General features: G+C 48.8%; 1 protein-coding gene across 2 annotated transcripts in view; it reads right to left on the bottom strand.

Moving 5' to 3' along the window:
* Galnt14 (polypeptide N-acetylgalactosaminyltransferase 14) overlaps nt 1-14114 on the bottom strand; it is a 202449-nt gene that overhangs the window by 65672 nt on the left and 122663 nt on the right. For both annotated transcript variants that reach the window (XM_015479484.2, XM_048804587.1), the window contains exon 2: nt 11098-11267. In XM_015479484.2, the coding sequence (XP_015334970.1) occupies nt 11098-11267 (170 nt within the window). The remainder of the gene's footprint in view (nt 1-11097; nt 11268-14114) is intronic.

Here is a 14114-nt window from a genome sequence, read left to right as displayed (position 1 = left end):
ACCCGGCTCAGAGGTGGGCAGTGGGTGCTGAACCAGGACCTTCCCAAACTCAGGGGCCCCATCACCCCATTCTCACCTCCAGACCTGCCCCTTCTTCCCTGCTTCCCTGATGGGCCTTTCCCCCATATCAGTGAAGCAGCAGGAAGATCAACGGGCCCAATGCCCATTGTGGTCCTAACGTGAAACTAATTTGACTTCTCACAGGCACAGCTGACCGTCACTGGGTGCTTACTAGAAGTTAAAGACTGTGCCCAGCATTTGACATGAATCATCTCACCTCCCTCTGGCTACCATCATTGTCCCCATTTTACAGATAAAGAAATGAAGTCTAGAGAATTTGAGCAAAGTGGCAGAGATGTTTTGCCTCAAAGCTCACAGAGGTAGAAGATCAAGTTCTACTTCAGTCAACCAGTTCCCTTGCCTGAGCCTCAGTATCCTTCCTTGAAATGGCAATGACCCTTCACCCAGAAGGTTACTGGAACATCATGAGAAAGAGATGGGAAAGTACTTCCTAAAGTCCTACACGTATACAAGGAAGGAACAGTCTTATTCGAAGGACTTACTATATGGTTCATCCAACCTGATTCCTCTCCTAAGCCAGTGCCCACATGTTCTTACTGGTGGAAGTGTGTACAAATCAGCAGATAGAGCTGGAAGTCATCTTAATGGTTATCTCTGACCTATTACAGGTGCACAAGTGGACACCAGGGAGCTAACAGGGTTGTTGGGTGTTATCCTAGGAAGACCTAGGCAGCCTGATGCTCAGCCCAGTCATTTTTCTCCCCTAATCTTCTTACACGGCCTCAAAAATGTTGGAAAACATGCCAACAATAACCAGAAGAGAAGCAGGTTGCTGAGGGACTAAGAGCCAGGCTTGGTGTCTGGTTCTGGGGCAAAGGGCGTAGACAGACAGAAAGAGAAAGGACACGACACTTAATTAGGCATGAGGCTGGCCACAGGCTGATGAAAAAGGGTTTGTCAGGACCTGGCAGGTATAGAACACAACAAGATACCATGACTCAGCTTCCAGCAAGGCTACAATAGAAGACTCAGACAACAGCAAGTGATGGACAACCTAGATGGAGCAACTGGAACTCTGCACAACCATTTTGTGAAAGAAATGTGGAACAGTGTTTCTGAAAGGTTCTAGGAATACACCCCACAGAAATACATGCACATGTCACCAAAAGACAAGTGAAAGATTAATCACAGAACTCTACTCCTAAGAGCTCCAAATGGAAAAACCCCAAATAAGAGCTAATAGTTGAACAGAAATATCAAATGTAATATACCCATACAAAGGAACACTAGACAGCAATCAAAATGAACCAACCATGTCTTGCAAAATGTGGCTGAACTTCATATACCTTAATGTCAAGCAAGGAATGTCCGACACACAGAATATAATGTGTAATCTCATTTGTATAAAATTCAAAAACAAGCAACATTAATCTATACCATTTGAAGCCAAGATAGTATTACGCAGACGGGTACCAATGGGGCTGGGCACAGAGTGGCCTCTAGCAAAGGCTTATGTTCTTTTTCTTGATTGCGGAAAAAGAAACATGGGTGTATTCTCTTTGGAAAAATTCTTCAAGATGTACACATAAGAAGTGTGTCCTTTCTGTATGTATTAGTTATACTTCACTACAAAATTTACTTAAGAAAAGATGAAGAGACATTTTGGTCTTGGGCAGATTTTAATCTTGTAGGAAGATTTTGAAAGTCATGGAACTGGAAAGATTCAATGCAGTCTATGAAAAGAGGAGAGAGCCACCACCAAACTCATCAATATTGTCCTCTCAACTCCATACAGCATTAAAGAGAGTACCCTGGGGTGCAGATTTTCATTGTTACTAAACCCCTGAGCTCAAGGGCCAGCCCCAGGGAACATGCCTACTATGGGAAATTGTCCGCAGGTGGGGATGTACCAAGTGGCCTGGGGAGGGCAGTAAGGTAGGTCCTAAATATACAGCCGGGGGATTTACTCATGTGGAGAATCTACATCTCATGAGAGTAAATTTTCAGTGTACCTTTCCACTGATACATCCTGGATAGGCTTCAACTCAATAATTTGTAGAATGGATTCCTCATGACAAATATTTAATCCCATTCCGCTTTTCATTCTGGCGCTGAACATATGTCTACGTCTCGTTCCACACTCCTTGTCCTTTGCTTCATTCTGCAGACAATGTGAAATGACGGAGGCAAAATCTCAGGAAGAAGGAAGGGGAATCTGTTCCCAGAACCAGTGCCACTTGGTACCTTTCAAAGCCACACGAGGTTGTTCTCTGGTTGCTCCATTAGGATTCGGCCCAGAAGACAAGATGACAGTCTTCTATTGCTACAGGGGATTGAATTCAGGTGTGCTTTGCTGCTGAGCTACATCCCCAGCCCTTCTTATTTATTTTGAGACAGGGTCTTGCCGGCCTCGACAGACCTTGAACTTGTGATCCTCCTGCTTCAGCCTCCCGAGTTGCAAGGATTATAGGCATGTGCCATCACGCCCAGCCAGATGACACTCTTTATTCCATTAGATGACTAAAATGCCATTCTTGGGCTCTTTTAGAGAAAACTAAAATGTCATTAATTATCAAACTATCAAAACTGGGAAACCCAGGATCCTCGTGTATCATTTATTTTCCTTGCTTCCAAAGTATAAGTCAAACACACACTTCCTCCCTCTCTCTATCTCAGGGAACCTGGGCATCAAGGTGGTTTTATATTTGTGATAGAAGGGAAAAAAAAATATATGGGCTTAGAATCTGAACTTGAATTTGGGTTTCAGCGAAGCATTGATTAGCTGTGAACTTGGACAAACCCCTAACCTCCCTGAACCCGAGTCTTCCCACCGAGGTGAGTGGTTCATCTCTAGTCTTGCTGTCATGCCCAGGTTTCTGCAGCCTACCCTCCTGCTTAGTCCCCAAACCCAGTAGCTGGCTCAGGAGGGAAGGACACACCCCTTTTCCCACTCCCTGACAGCTCCTTCTTCTCCAGCACAGTTCTTGCTTCTCACCTCTCCCACCCTACTGGGAACAAACTCTTCAGTGTAAGAGCTAGAGTCTCACTGTGGAGGCTGGGGTCTCCACGGCCTACTCTACCCCTGGGGTCGACCCCCAGTCAGTCCAAGCTTGCCCTTTGGGGGAGGGAGTACCACTGCTGCCTGGCCTTATTTTGTTCGGTCCCATGTCGGTCTCCTCTCCCCTGTAAGTAGACCCCATAGGTGATGCTGGACGGGGAGCTGCTGCTCAGGGCATCTCCCATGTTGCTATGGCAATGAGGCAATGGCAGCATGAAAGCCAGGGTATCGCAACCTTTACTGAGTTCATCTAAGCCCCTCATCCTGAAGTCAAGACTTAGCCAAACATGTCCCGGAGTTTCCCTTCTAGAATGTTCTTTCCCACTCCTCCCCTCCCTCACCCCATACGCCCAGGTAAATTCGGCCAGTTCCTAAAATTCACTGTGGTTCTACCACTTCCTGACATTTTCTTATGTCCTTCTCCCCACATGGAATGCCTACCACCTGGTAAAATCCTAAACTCTACATGTCTGTCCTAATTTCAGCCCAAATGCCATCTCCTTCAAAAGGCCTCAGCTTCCTGTCCACATGTAAATCCTTCTCCTGCACAGGCCAGCCTATGCCATGCTGTTGTCTTCTCAGGAAAGCTTCCAGCTCCTGCACTTGGCTCCACAACCAAGATAGAAACAGCCACACCACAACCTGGGCCAGGATGGGGGATGGGTGTCTGGTCACTGTGAGCAAGAAGTCAGTGCATCAATACCAGAGTCAAGGGGGTAGGGACTTGATGCAATCCACATTTGAGCATCAGGAATCTGTCCCATGTGGATTTCTCCTATTAGACCAACAGGCTCCTAGGGGGTGGGGGCCCATTGCCAATATAGACCTTGGAGTGTGGCAAATGCCCAGTAAATGTGTTCACTGAATGAATGAATAAGCAGACAAATAAATAAATGAGATACACAAGGCCAAAGTTGGCGGAATCTCATAGAAAACAAAGTGCAAGAAAACAAATTGGCTAAGGCAGTGTGTCCAGATGAATTCTCCTCCGCAGGTGGGAAAGGCTGAGGGGTTGAAGGCTGAGGGATTGCCCCTTGAGAAATCTCCCTGAAACTCAGAGCAGGCAAATGCAGAAGAGACCAGCAGGCTCAGTGTTCAAGGAATCAGGCCACCAGGAATGGAGAGGAACCCTGACCCAGAGGCACCTTCCATCGCAGCCCAAGGCAGGTCTTTCTATCTCACCTGCAGAGAATGATCCAGAAGTCCTATAGGGGGAAGTGCAAACAGCTGCCAAGGTCCCCTGACTGGGGCTACTGCAAAGTCACTTCCAGGATGTTTTGAATCTCTTCCTGTTGTTCCCATCTTCCCCGAGGGCAACCTGAACTCTGCGATGCTCCTCAATGAAGCACACTCAGAGCCACTTTCAATGGGTTTACATCCTGCATTGAAAAATGGCACACTGGAGGGACCAGAAAGTAGCAGATGGGGATAACTTGTTTGCAAAAGTGTCTGTGATGGGTTTCCCCTTCCCTCCCCTCGGCCTTGATGCGGAATCACTACGCTGTGCTGAGCTAGTGGAATAGCCTTGACTCTCAGGGAATATGAGCATTTTTTACGCTCAGCTGTTCCAGCCGTAAAGATTTTTATCCTATTACTGCTAAGTGACGAGCACAAGGAGAGAAATGATGATGATCTTTGGCAGTCATTCCAACCGAGTAAATACAGGGAGGGAGAAGTGCGTTGGGAGCCCCGGCCACAGCCCCTTCATTTCCCAGGATGAAAAGGAGCAAAGGAAAAATGTCTTTCTGGTGAGATGTATCCAAGTATGGAATTTTCCCTCCAGGCAGGCAATGGGCGCCCCACTGTTCGAATCATTTAGCACCACACTGGACGGACGCAGGGGGAAGGTGCCCAAGGGAGCAGGCAGACCCAGCCAGGCCGGGGAGGTGACCTAATGAAGCTTCCCCAGCTCTTCCTCGGTGCAGACCACGGCTCAAAGGCCATGTCCACCCTGTCACCTGCTCCCCTGCCATCCAAGCAACCCCATAATAGTCATTGCTAGGCAACAGCAAAAATATACATTGGCTTGATCGAAATATTTCCCCCTGCTTGAGTCTCCATCTGATGGCTTCTTGTTTGCCAGATATTTTATGTGCTACTGGGATGATGGCAAACCCAACTGTTGTCACCAGTACTTGGTGATGGGGTCGGGGCGGGAGGACTTGGAAAGGAGGACTATATGTCAGAGCAGTCACTGCTTTATAAACCGCAAGCTCCCTCTGGGGACCTCGCCCCAGCTAGAAGTTGCTCACCTTGACGCTGACACCATCTTGATGCTGACACCGTTCTGCATGGCACCTACTACGAACCACCCCCCATATGACATATGTAGGTGCATTGTATTCATCCTTGTGACTCCACAGGACCAGGGCAGTGATGTGGAAACTGATCATTGGTATAGGGGAGTGGGGAGTTGAAATCAGGGTGCCCCATCTGTTCAGTGGAGGTGGGACCAGAATGGGGGACACATATGTACATATCTGCACTGAGAAGACCAACCACAGAGGGACACATCAATCCACATCTGTGTGGTAACTCACAGAATGATAAATCTTTGAGGTTATCTGGACCAATAGCCCACTTTACAGATGAGAGGAGCTGGGACGTTCTAAAGGCCACTCGGGTTCCCTCATCGCCACTCCTCTCACCCAGCCTGTGCTGGGAATGAGACCAAGCCAGGACATGCATGTCGAAGGGCCTGGTTCCAGTGGCTGGGGAGGCTGAGGCAGGAGGACCACGAGTTCATAGCCAGCCTCAGCAACCCTGTCTCTAAATAAAATCTTAAAAGGGGGGTGGGAGGGGGGACTGGGGATGTGGCTCAATGGTCAAGCATCCTGGGTTCAATCTCCAGAACAACAACAACAAAAAAAGTAGAAGCCAGTTCCAGCCTTGGGATTGTGAGAATCTTGGAAAACGGATGTAAGGAGTAGGCTGGGGGCGTGGGAAGGGTGTTAGCTCAGCGGTGTGAATGAGGAGGGGACCAGCTTCCATTTGAGGCTGTAGAAATTTGCTTTGTAACCATACTGGATGTCACATCACCCACGACCCATCCTCTGGGCCCTGGACACCTTGAGAAGGGGGAGTCCAAGCCTGCCCCAGTGTGATCTTGCGTTCCTCGCCTCAGGCCTCCCACACTCTGGATAAAGCAGACTGCCTGCCGCAGACGCACGACAGAAACAGGGGAAATGGTAACTGTTATATCGCATGCACAGAATGAAGCCCCTGGGCTTCTCCTGCCACCGGATGCCAGGACAGCGCCAATACATTTGGCGATTCGATCAGCACAGAGGCCTGTCGGGTGAAAACTTCCACAGCCTTCCTCCCCTCCCCGTCACATGGCACCTGCAGATTCCTAAGCAATTCGCCCCACACCCGCCCTCTTGGCAGCGCCTGCTCTAATGCTCGGCTAATAGTTCTCTGTTTCAGGCACTGTCCAAACGCTTCCTATAAATCAGAATCCAATTACTGTGGTAAGAAAATTGGAAGCAAATTTAATAAGCTCGGACCCCTCCCACATGCTGTTCCTTCACTCTTCTCCTTTCAGTAATGAGAACTCTTTAAGGGAAAAAGCCTTTTTCCTTTAGCTCTGTGTCTGCTCACTTGATTCCTCTTATGAGGCCCCTGAGGGTCAAAGGATAATGAGATGAGAGCTTCTTTGAGCCCCTCTTCTCCTCTCTACGTGTAAGGCAGGTGGCAGAGAGTGGCCGATGATCTTTCCAATCTTACTCTTCCATTTGTTCAAAAAATAATTAATTCCTATCCCATGACAGGCACTGTGGTGGATGCTCAGCATGTTACCCTAGAGGGCAGCTGGTGACTGGTGGGTATCATACTCAGGAGGACTTTAGCTGCAAGGCATGATGGGAACACAAAATGGCCCCGGGGTGAGCAAAGCCTGCATCAATGGGATTGAGTCCCATGAAGAAGCCAGAAGCCAAGTGTGGGCCTATGGACCTGGGCTCAGGGGTGGCCCTGCTTTAGCAGGTTCTTGGTAGAGGTGATACCAAATGCCAGGAGAATGGCAGGACATGGATCCTGTGTCTGAAGAATATGGGAGAAGAGGGAGGAACAAGAAGGAGCCCAAGAGGTCAAAGTCTCCACAGGGGAGAGACTGAAGCCACATCACCTGGACAGAGGGAGAGACCTGCAGCACATGGCAGGTCGGTGGCCTTAATCAGGGGCTCTACTCTCTACTCAAACCCTGGGCCTTTCAGCTGAACCATTCCACCCATGGACTTCATGTGGGCCACAAAAGCAAGCCACAAAGGTAAGCCCATGCTCTGTGGTTTCTAATGAGGGAGCCTCAGAATCAGCTCACTGGTAGTGCTTGCTAATAATCAGATTGCTGAGATGCATCCACAGAGAATTCCGGGTGAAACCTAAGAATGTGCATTCTAATAAGCTCCCATGCCACACCTATGCTGCTGTTCTGCAACTTTGAGAACCATTGTTCTAAGCCCTCACCATTCAGAGTCTGATCCACACACCTGTGGCTTGGTATCACGGGGAGCTTTTTATAAATGCAGAATCTAGAGTCCCAACCCAGAGCTCCTGAATCAGACTGAAACAAGATCTGCAGAGGATCTGTTTGTTTGCCTATTTAAGTTTGAGAAGCACTTACCTAGAGCAGTGGTCCTCAACCTCGAAACTCGTTAGAGTCACTTGTGGAGCTTAGAAAGGACATACTTCAGCTGATTGGAGTCTGGGTATCAGCACTTTAAAAAGGCTCCCCAAGTGCCTCTTGTAAGGAGCCTGGACTGAGAACTGCTGAGGCCAATGCTTGTGAACAACACTCTACACTGCAGGGGTTTGATTCCACTCGCTCCCATTTCTCTGGCATTGAGCCTGACCTTGAAGCCCACATCTGTTCTCCCTGCTCCCACTGCCATGCATAACGACTCAATGATCTTATTAATAATGCCTCTTCCTGGTTCTTGGGATATTGGCGCTTCTTTAATTTGGGGTCTGGTTGCAGCATGCTGAAATTTTCTGAATTATTTACTTTGGAATAGGCTAGTCTTTACCACATATTTTTTATTTGATCCTTACAAAATCCAAATTAGGCAGGATCATCATTGTTAATTTTATCTTTGTTTGTCAAAAGAGGAAATTGAGGTACAGAGATGTTAGACAACTTCTTTAAGTTCGTTCAGCTTGGACTTGAAACAGGACAGTCTGAGCCTGGAGTCCCTGTCCTGAATCTCTGAGTAAATTCTGCTTTGAGAAGGTTTGCCCCATTATCTTGCTGGTGATGGGGTTGGTAATACATATTTATGTTTGGTTTTGGAGAATCAAGGTGAAAAGTAGAGTCAGATTTACAGTAGTTATCTTTACTGCAGTTTTGTCCCCCAGGGGACACATGGCAATGTCTGAACGTGTTTCTGATTGTCACAACTTGGGAGAGGGTATGCTAGGAAGTAGAGACCAGAGATTTTGCCCAAATCCTACAATGCACAGGACACATGCACAACAAAGTACTATCTAAGCCAAAATGTTAGTAGTGCTGCTATTGAGAATCCCTGATCTGCAGGCTGTTGGTCCCCAGGAAACACGGCTGGTCAGAGCCATGGCAGGGTCCAAATATGAGCCCCAGGGCTCCATTAGCCCAGGCAGGAAAACCTCAGGTGCTGCCTCAGGAAGAAGTCAGGGTACAAAAGGGAGGCTGGAATCAGGGAGGGATTAGGGACTCCAACCTCAGCTAGTGTCCCTGAGTAGCAAGGGCGGGAAGAGAAAGGTCCTCTAGCTAGGGCCCATCTGAGGGAAGAAAGGCTTTGCTGGCAGCCTCTGAAATTCTCATCACTACGGGTGACACCAGTAGGGGGTGCACTCTACTAAACCGGACCCCAGGAGAGCCGATCTCATTGATGCCTCTCCAGTTCTATCCTGGCGCTAAGTTAGTATTTGGTACCCCCAAGTTAGCTGCTGGTCCTAGGCACTTCCCTGAATCTCAACCCCTGTCCCTTCTTCTTCCTGCATACTCAGAGTAAGTTCTATAAACCCCAAATTCTCAAGTAACAATCCTGGCTCCTGCAGGGCAAGGTTGTTGCCCTGAGGCAGACATATGGCTGATACATGTTCCTTTTCTGTCTTCCCAAAGGGTGCCTAAATTCTGTCCAAATCCTCTCTTCCCTCTTCGCAGTATTTCCAGAACACAGCTCCTTAACAGATGGAGTGTCCCTGGGTGAGGTGCAGAGCCCAGAGCAAGGCTGGTGAGCTGGACTTCTGGGAACAGGCTCAATTCTTTATCACCTACCACAGCATACTCCAGCCCTTGCAAAAATGCCCTTTTCTCACTCTCAGATCAGAGATGAGTGACAGTGTGGAAATCAGTCCCGCTCTGAGTGTCCCCAGGTGCTGCCTGCATGGTGAATTCATGGAGCCTACTTTCTGCAGGTGGGACCAATCTCAGGTGTCTCTTGAAGGGCTCTTGTCCTGATGCATCAGCAGCTTTCCTGGCTAGGAGGCCTCCTTTTGTCCCTCTGAGGGCCTCTGTATCTGGATTTAGGACAAGGGACAAACTACTTGCATGACACCCAGGGGGCTTCTCAGCCTCCTGCGTCCTCCCTCTTCCTTGGCCTCGTCTACGTAATTTTTGCTCAGGGAAATACAATAACTTGATATTTAAATAAAATTCTCAAAAATGCCAAGAAGCAAGATAAGTTCTGAGGAATTAGGGCTCCGACTTTAAATTGATATCAGGCCCACAGAATGGAAGCAGTATGGCCCACGTCATGGGAATTCTGCTATAGGGGATGCCATGCGCTGCTCCTAAGGAAGGTTTCATAGTACCTTGAGGGGAGAGTTAAATTTGCAAACTGTCTGGGTTAGAAGAAGCCAGAATATTGAGTTCATCTCCCTTGCTACATTCACAGGGAAATCAAGTTTTGGCTCCTTCTGGGAATGGTGGTGATTACCAAGAACTGGCCCCATGGCTCCATGAATACATGCCATGTGAGATAAGGTTTCTGAGTTGTGCAAACTCATCAAGGAAACTGAGTCCACAAGCCTTTACCCAGTGTCAATTTACGAACAACCAAAGTAACTAGCTTCATACGTCATGGAAATTCTTTCTTCCCTGTGCATACATCCCAATTTTATATATGTAGGTACCCAAAGACCCAAACAAATATAGGAAGCTAAGAATCCAATGCCAGTACTACTGCCTCTTGGTCAACACTGCCTTAAACTCCATCCCCAGAGGGCAGCTTGCTGTTTGGAACGAAGTCTGTGACTTGCAACAGAGAGGAAATATGTCCACACAGGTCTATGGCACCTCTGGACTCCCAGGGCAGAGGCCAGGAAGCCCGGAAGGGAGGACTGGAGTTAGGCCTGGCTTGCTTGCTCAGGCCTCCTCAGGAAGCAGAAGGGATGCCATGACACCAGGAATGGTCATTCCTGAGATCAAGCATCTCTACAAAGTCTCTTTTTGTTGAGAAACAAAGCTTTCTGCATAGTGCCACACCTGATCACTGTCACCTGATGAAGGGGTGGCCCGATCAAGAGGTGGCAAGAGGGAAGCTGGGTGAATGGGCCCCTCTGCTGAGGACAGAACCAATGGCATGTGGAGATGCCCCTTAGCTTCTCTGATCACATGGCAAATGTGCAAGAGCTATCTCAGGAAGGGTCTCCCCCAGTGACAGGAGAGACTCCAGCCTGACTTCCATGGGGTATGTCCATCCTGCTGTCCCCCACTCTGAAAGGCAGGCCAGGCCCTGGGAATCTTTCAGGGAAAAATATACAGTCAAGCACTTATAGTGTTCCTTGAGTTCATGACAAATGTCATCTAGGATAGGGGTAGGCACACCCCACCAACCTCGTGGTGGAAAGTGGGGGGCCTAGGGGTGGCTCCCGGCAATAGCTGCACAGACATCATGAACCCTTAGTGTCCAGCCAGCAGCAAATGCCCCAGCTGGTGGCACTGGGCAGTACACACAGTGGGCCCCCAAATCAAGCCTGTTGCTGATCTGGTCTGACTGCAGGGAGGGGTGGGGGTAGTGGCCTAGGAGAAGGAGAAGCACCTCAGATGACGAGTGTCCGGAACGGCCCGATTGCTGGAGATCCGCTCGCTCTCCCTCTGGTTGAAAGCATGGAGCTTATAGGGATCTTGGCCAACGCGCCACTTTTTGGCATTCAGATACCGCCGCTCATCAAACTGCTCCCATAGGTCTTCCCAGTCAGCATCGGAAGGCTGTGTGACAAGGACAGAAAGTCTGTAAGAATGGCTCCCTGCCCTCCACGAGCCCCCTGTCTATCTCTCAGCACCCCACCATGGAGATGAGGGTGGTTTCAGCAATGCTGGGCTCAAAGGTGAGGCCGGAGGCAGAATATTAATAAACCCACCAGCAACAAGAACATCCAGAGCAAGGACAAGAACGGCTGCCACCAGTTAGTGAGCGATACACACCAGGCACTGTCCTGGGACCCTGACTCACCTCATCTCATGTCATCCTCGCTGCATCTGAGATGGACATGGCTCAGATTCCCATCATACAGAGGAGACTGCTGAGACAGGTAAGTGCCTGGCTAAGATCCCACAATTGGGAGCGTTGGGACATTCTGGCGTCCTGACCCCAGAGGCCATCTCGCCAGGGCAATCTGAGAACACCTGGCACAATGGCTGGCACAGAGCAGGTACACAATGACCACCATTCTCTCCTCCTCTGCCACAGGAAAGGTGGTGACAGAGAGTAGGGGACCCACCTATAACAGTGTGTCCTCATCACGTGACAGGTCCTTTCTTTGGGCAAACCAAGAATCTGTGACTGTTTTTAGGAAGCATCAAAATGGTAGAGTGAGTAATGACCCTCACTGTATATGGACGTGGGCACACCACTTTAGAAGGTGTCAGATGGTTTTCATGATCTCACATCATACTCACCATAACCCTCTGGGCTGAGCAGGAAAGATAGGGTTCCATGTAGGTGACTGGGCTGTGTGGGGTTGCACACTACCAAAATGGTGCAATCCAAGACATAGAACATCCTCCTGGGCCCCTCCAGCCTCGGAGATAAGAAGCTGCCTCCCACTAGAGTTCAGGATGTCTGGTTCCCACCCCCTGACTCACCAGCTCTGCGACCTATAGAGATTCTCTATCCAGCCAGCAGGGCTGGACTTCCTGGCTGGCAAGACAGATGCTTACATTTGGATGCCATTTCCCAAGGGATGTTACTACTTTTACCCCTGGGGAGAACAGTCTGTATCTAAAAGGACCTGGGACCTTTCAGGTTCATCTGCACCATGAATGCTGTGTCTCTAGGAAGAACTTATTGATGGGGTTCTGACTTGGTACAGGAGGGCTGGTGGCCTGGGGCTGGCATCGTCACTGAGATGGAGCCGCTCATTTATGTGTCACTGACCCAAATCGTCATGCAAGTGTCTCATGCTGCCAGAGTCTTAAGGGAGCAGAAAGATGCACCCCATCACAGAGCAGGTGTGCTTCCTGCACCTGGGAACCTGAGTGGGAAGGCCCAGGACAGGCTCAGTCAACAGTGGTGCAAGCACGTGGCAGCTGTGGCAGGTAAGAGGGGCCACGCCAGTCTGCATGTTCATCTTGGGCACCCGCGATCTTATCCGGTAATTGATCTCTCTCCCTCTTTGTTATCTCTTTTTGAAACAGCATTCTCTTGCTAATAGCACAAGATGAAGCTCTGGAAACCAGTGATTTTTATCCAATAATTGATTTTATTAATGTCCTGTGATACTGCTGCTCCAGAACATGCTAGGGAGAATTTAAGTGGGCATGTGAAACCCCAAACCTGTGCTACGTATTGTCAGAGTCTGACAGCTGTCACCTATGGTTGGAACATCTCCCCAGAGTGACCTTGACATCCCATCTTCCTGGGAAGGGCCGTGGAACTGTCTCCCACTGGCTCATTTCCAGCTTAATTCATTGCAATTCTCAAAGTAAGTTGTGATCCCTTAAATTGCTCTAAGCCAAGGAGTAGGGAGGTGGAGAGGAGGGCCCTTGCCCTCAAGGGGGTTGCAAGGTGGCAGAGATACCATGGAGACCCTATGCTATCACACAAAGGGAGTTAACCACATAAGCTTCATGGCATGCTGTGAAAGCACAGAGGATTGAGGGCTACAGGGACAGCTCTGGATGATGTGTCAAATAAATTAGATCTTGAAGGATGAGAAGGGGTTTTACATTGTGTAAGGGACAATAGGAGGGGTAAATAAGTGTGTAGCAACAGCCAGGTAAAAGACAGTATATTAGAGTTTTCTAGGCTAACAGAGACCAAGCAATAAGGTGTGTGTGCACATTCACACGTGTGTGTAAGTTTACGTAGGAAGATTATAAGGATCTGGCTAAGGATTATAGAGGCTGACAAATTCCAAGACCTGCGGTGGTCAGACTGGAGACACAGGAAGAGCTGAGTGGTGTTTCAGTTCAAGCCCTAGGTGGAAAAAACCATCCCAGCTCAAAGGCAGTCAAGCAGACTTTTTTTGTTTTTGCACTGAGGATTGAACCAGGGGGTGGGGGGAGGGGGGAGGTCTACCATTTTGCTACATCCCTGCCCTTTTAAATTTTTATTTGAGATAGGTCTTGCTAAGTTGTCCAGGCTATTCTTAAACTTGCAATCCTCCTGCTTCAGCCTCCCAAATCTTGGGGATTACAGGCGTTCACCATTCTCTGGGTGAGGAGTTCCCTCTTAATTTTGTTGTTCTATGGGGCCTTCTTCAGTGGATTGGATGTTCCACCCCCACATGCACGAGCTCACACACACACAATGGAGGGCAATCTGCTCTATTCAATCTACAATCCAAATGTTAATCTCATTCAGAAACACCCTTACAAACTCATTCAGAATACAGCTTGACCAAATGACTGGGCACCCTGTGGCCCAGTCAGGTTGAGCCTCGTATAAAATTAACCAGCACAGGCAGGAGATCCAGAGACAGAGACTCTGCTCAGGGCATGGTTAGCTCAGGAGGGTAAGGCTGGAGCAAGGATCACAAAGAGGACATAATGAAGGAAAAATCTAGAATGCAGCTAGGTCTCATGAAGTACGCCCTGGAGAAAATGTCTCTAGCC

This window comes from Marmota marmota, unplaced genomic scaffold (assembly GCF_001458135.2).
Source record: "Marmota marmota marmota unplaced genomic scaffold, marMar, whole genome shotgun sequence".
NCBI lineage: Eukaryota > Metazoa > Chordata > Mammalia > Rodentia > Sciuridae > Marmota > Marmota marmota.
The sequence above is the reverse complement of the archived record's forward strand: the minus strand, read 5'-3'. Positions and strand labels throughout refer to the sequence as shown.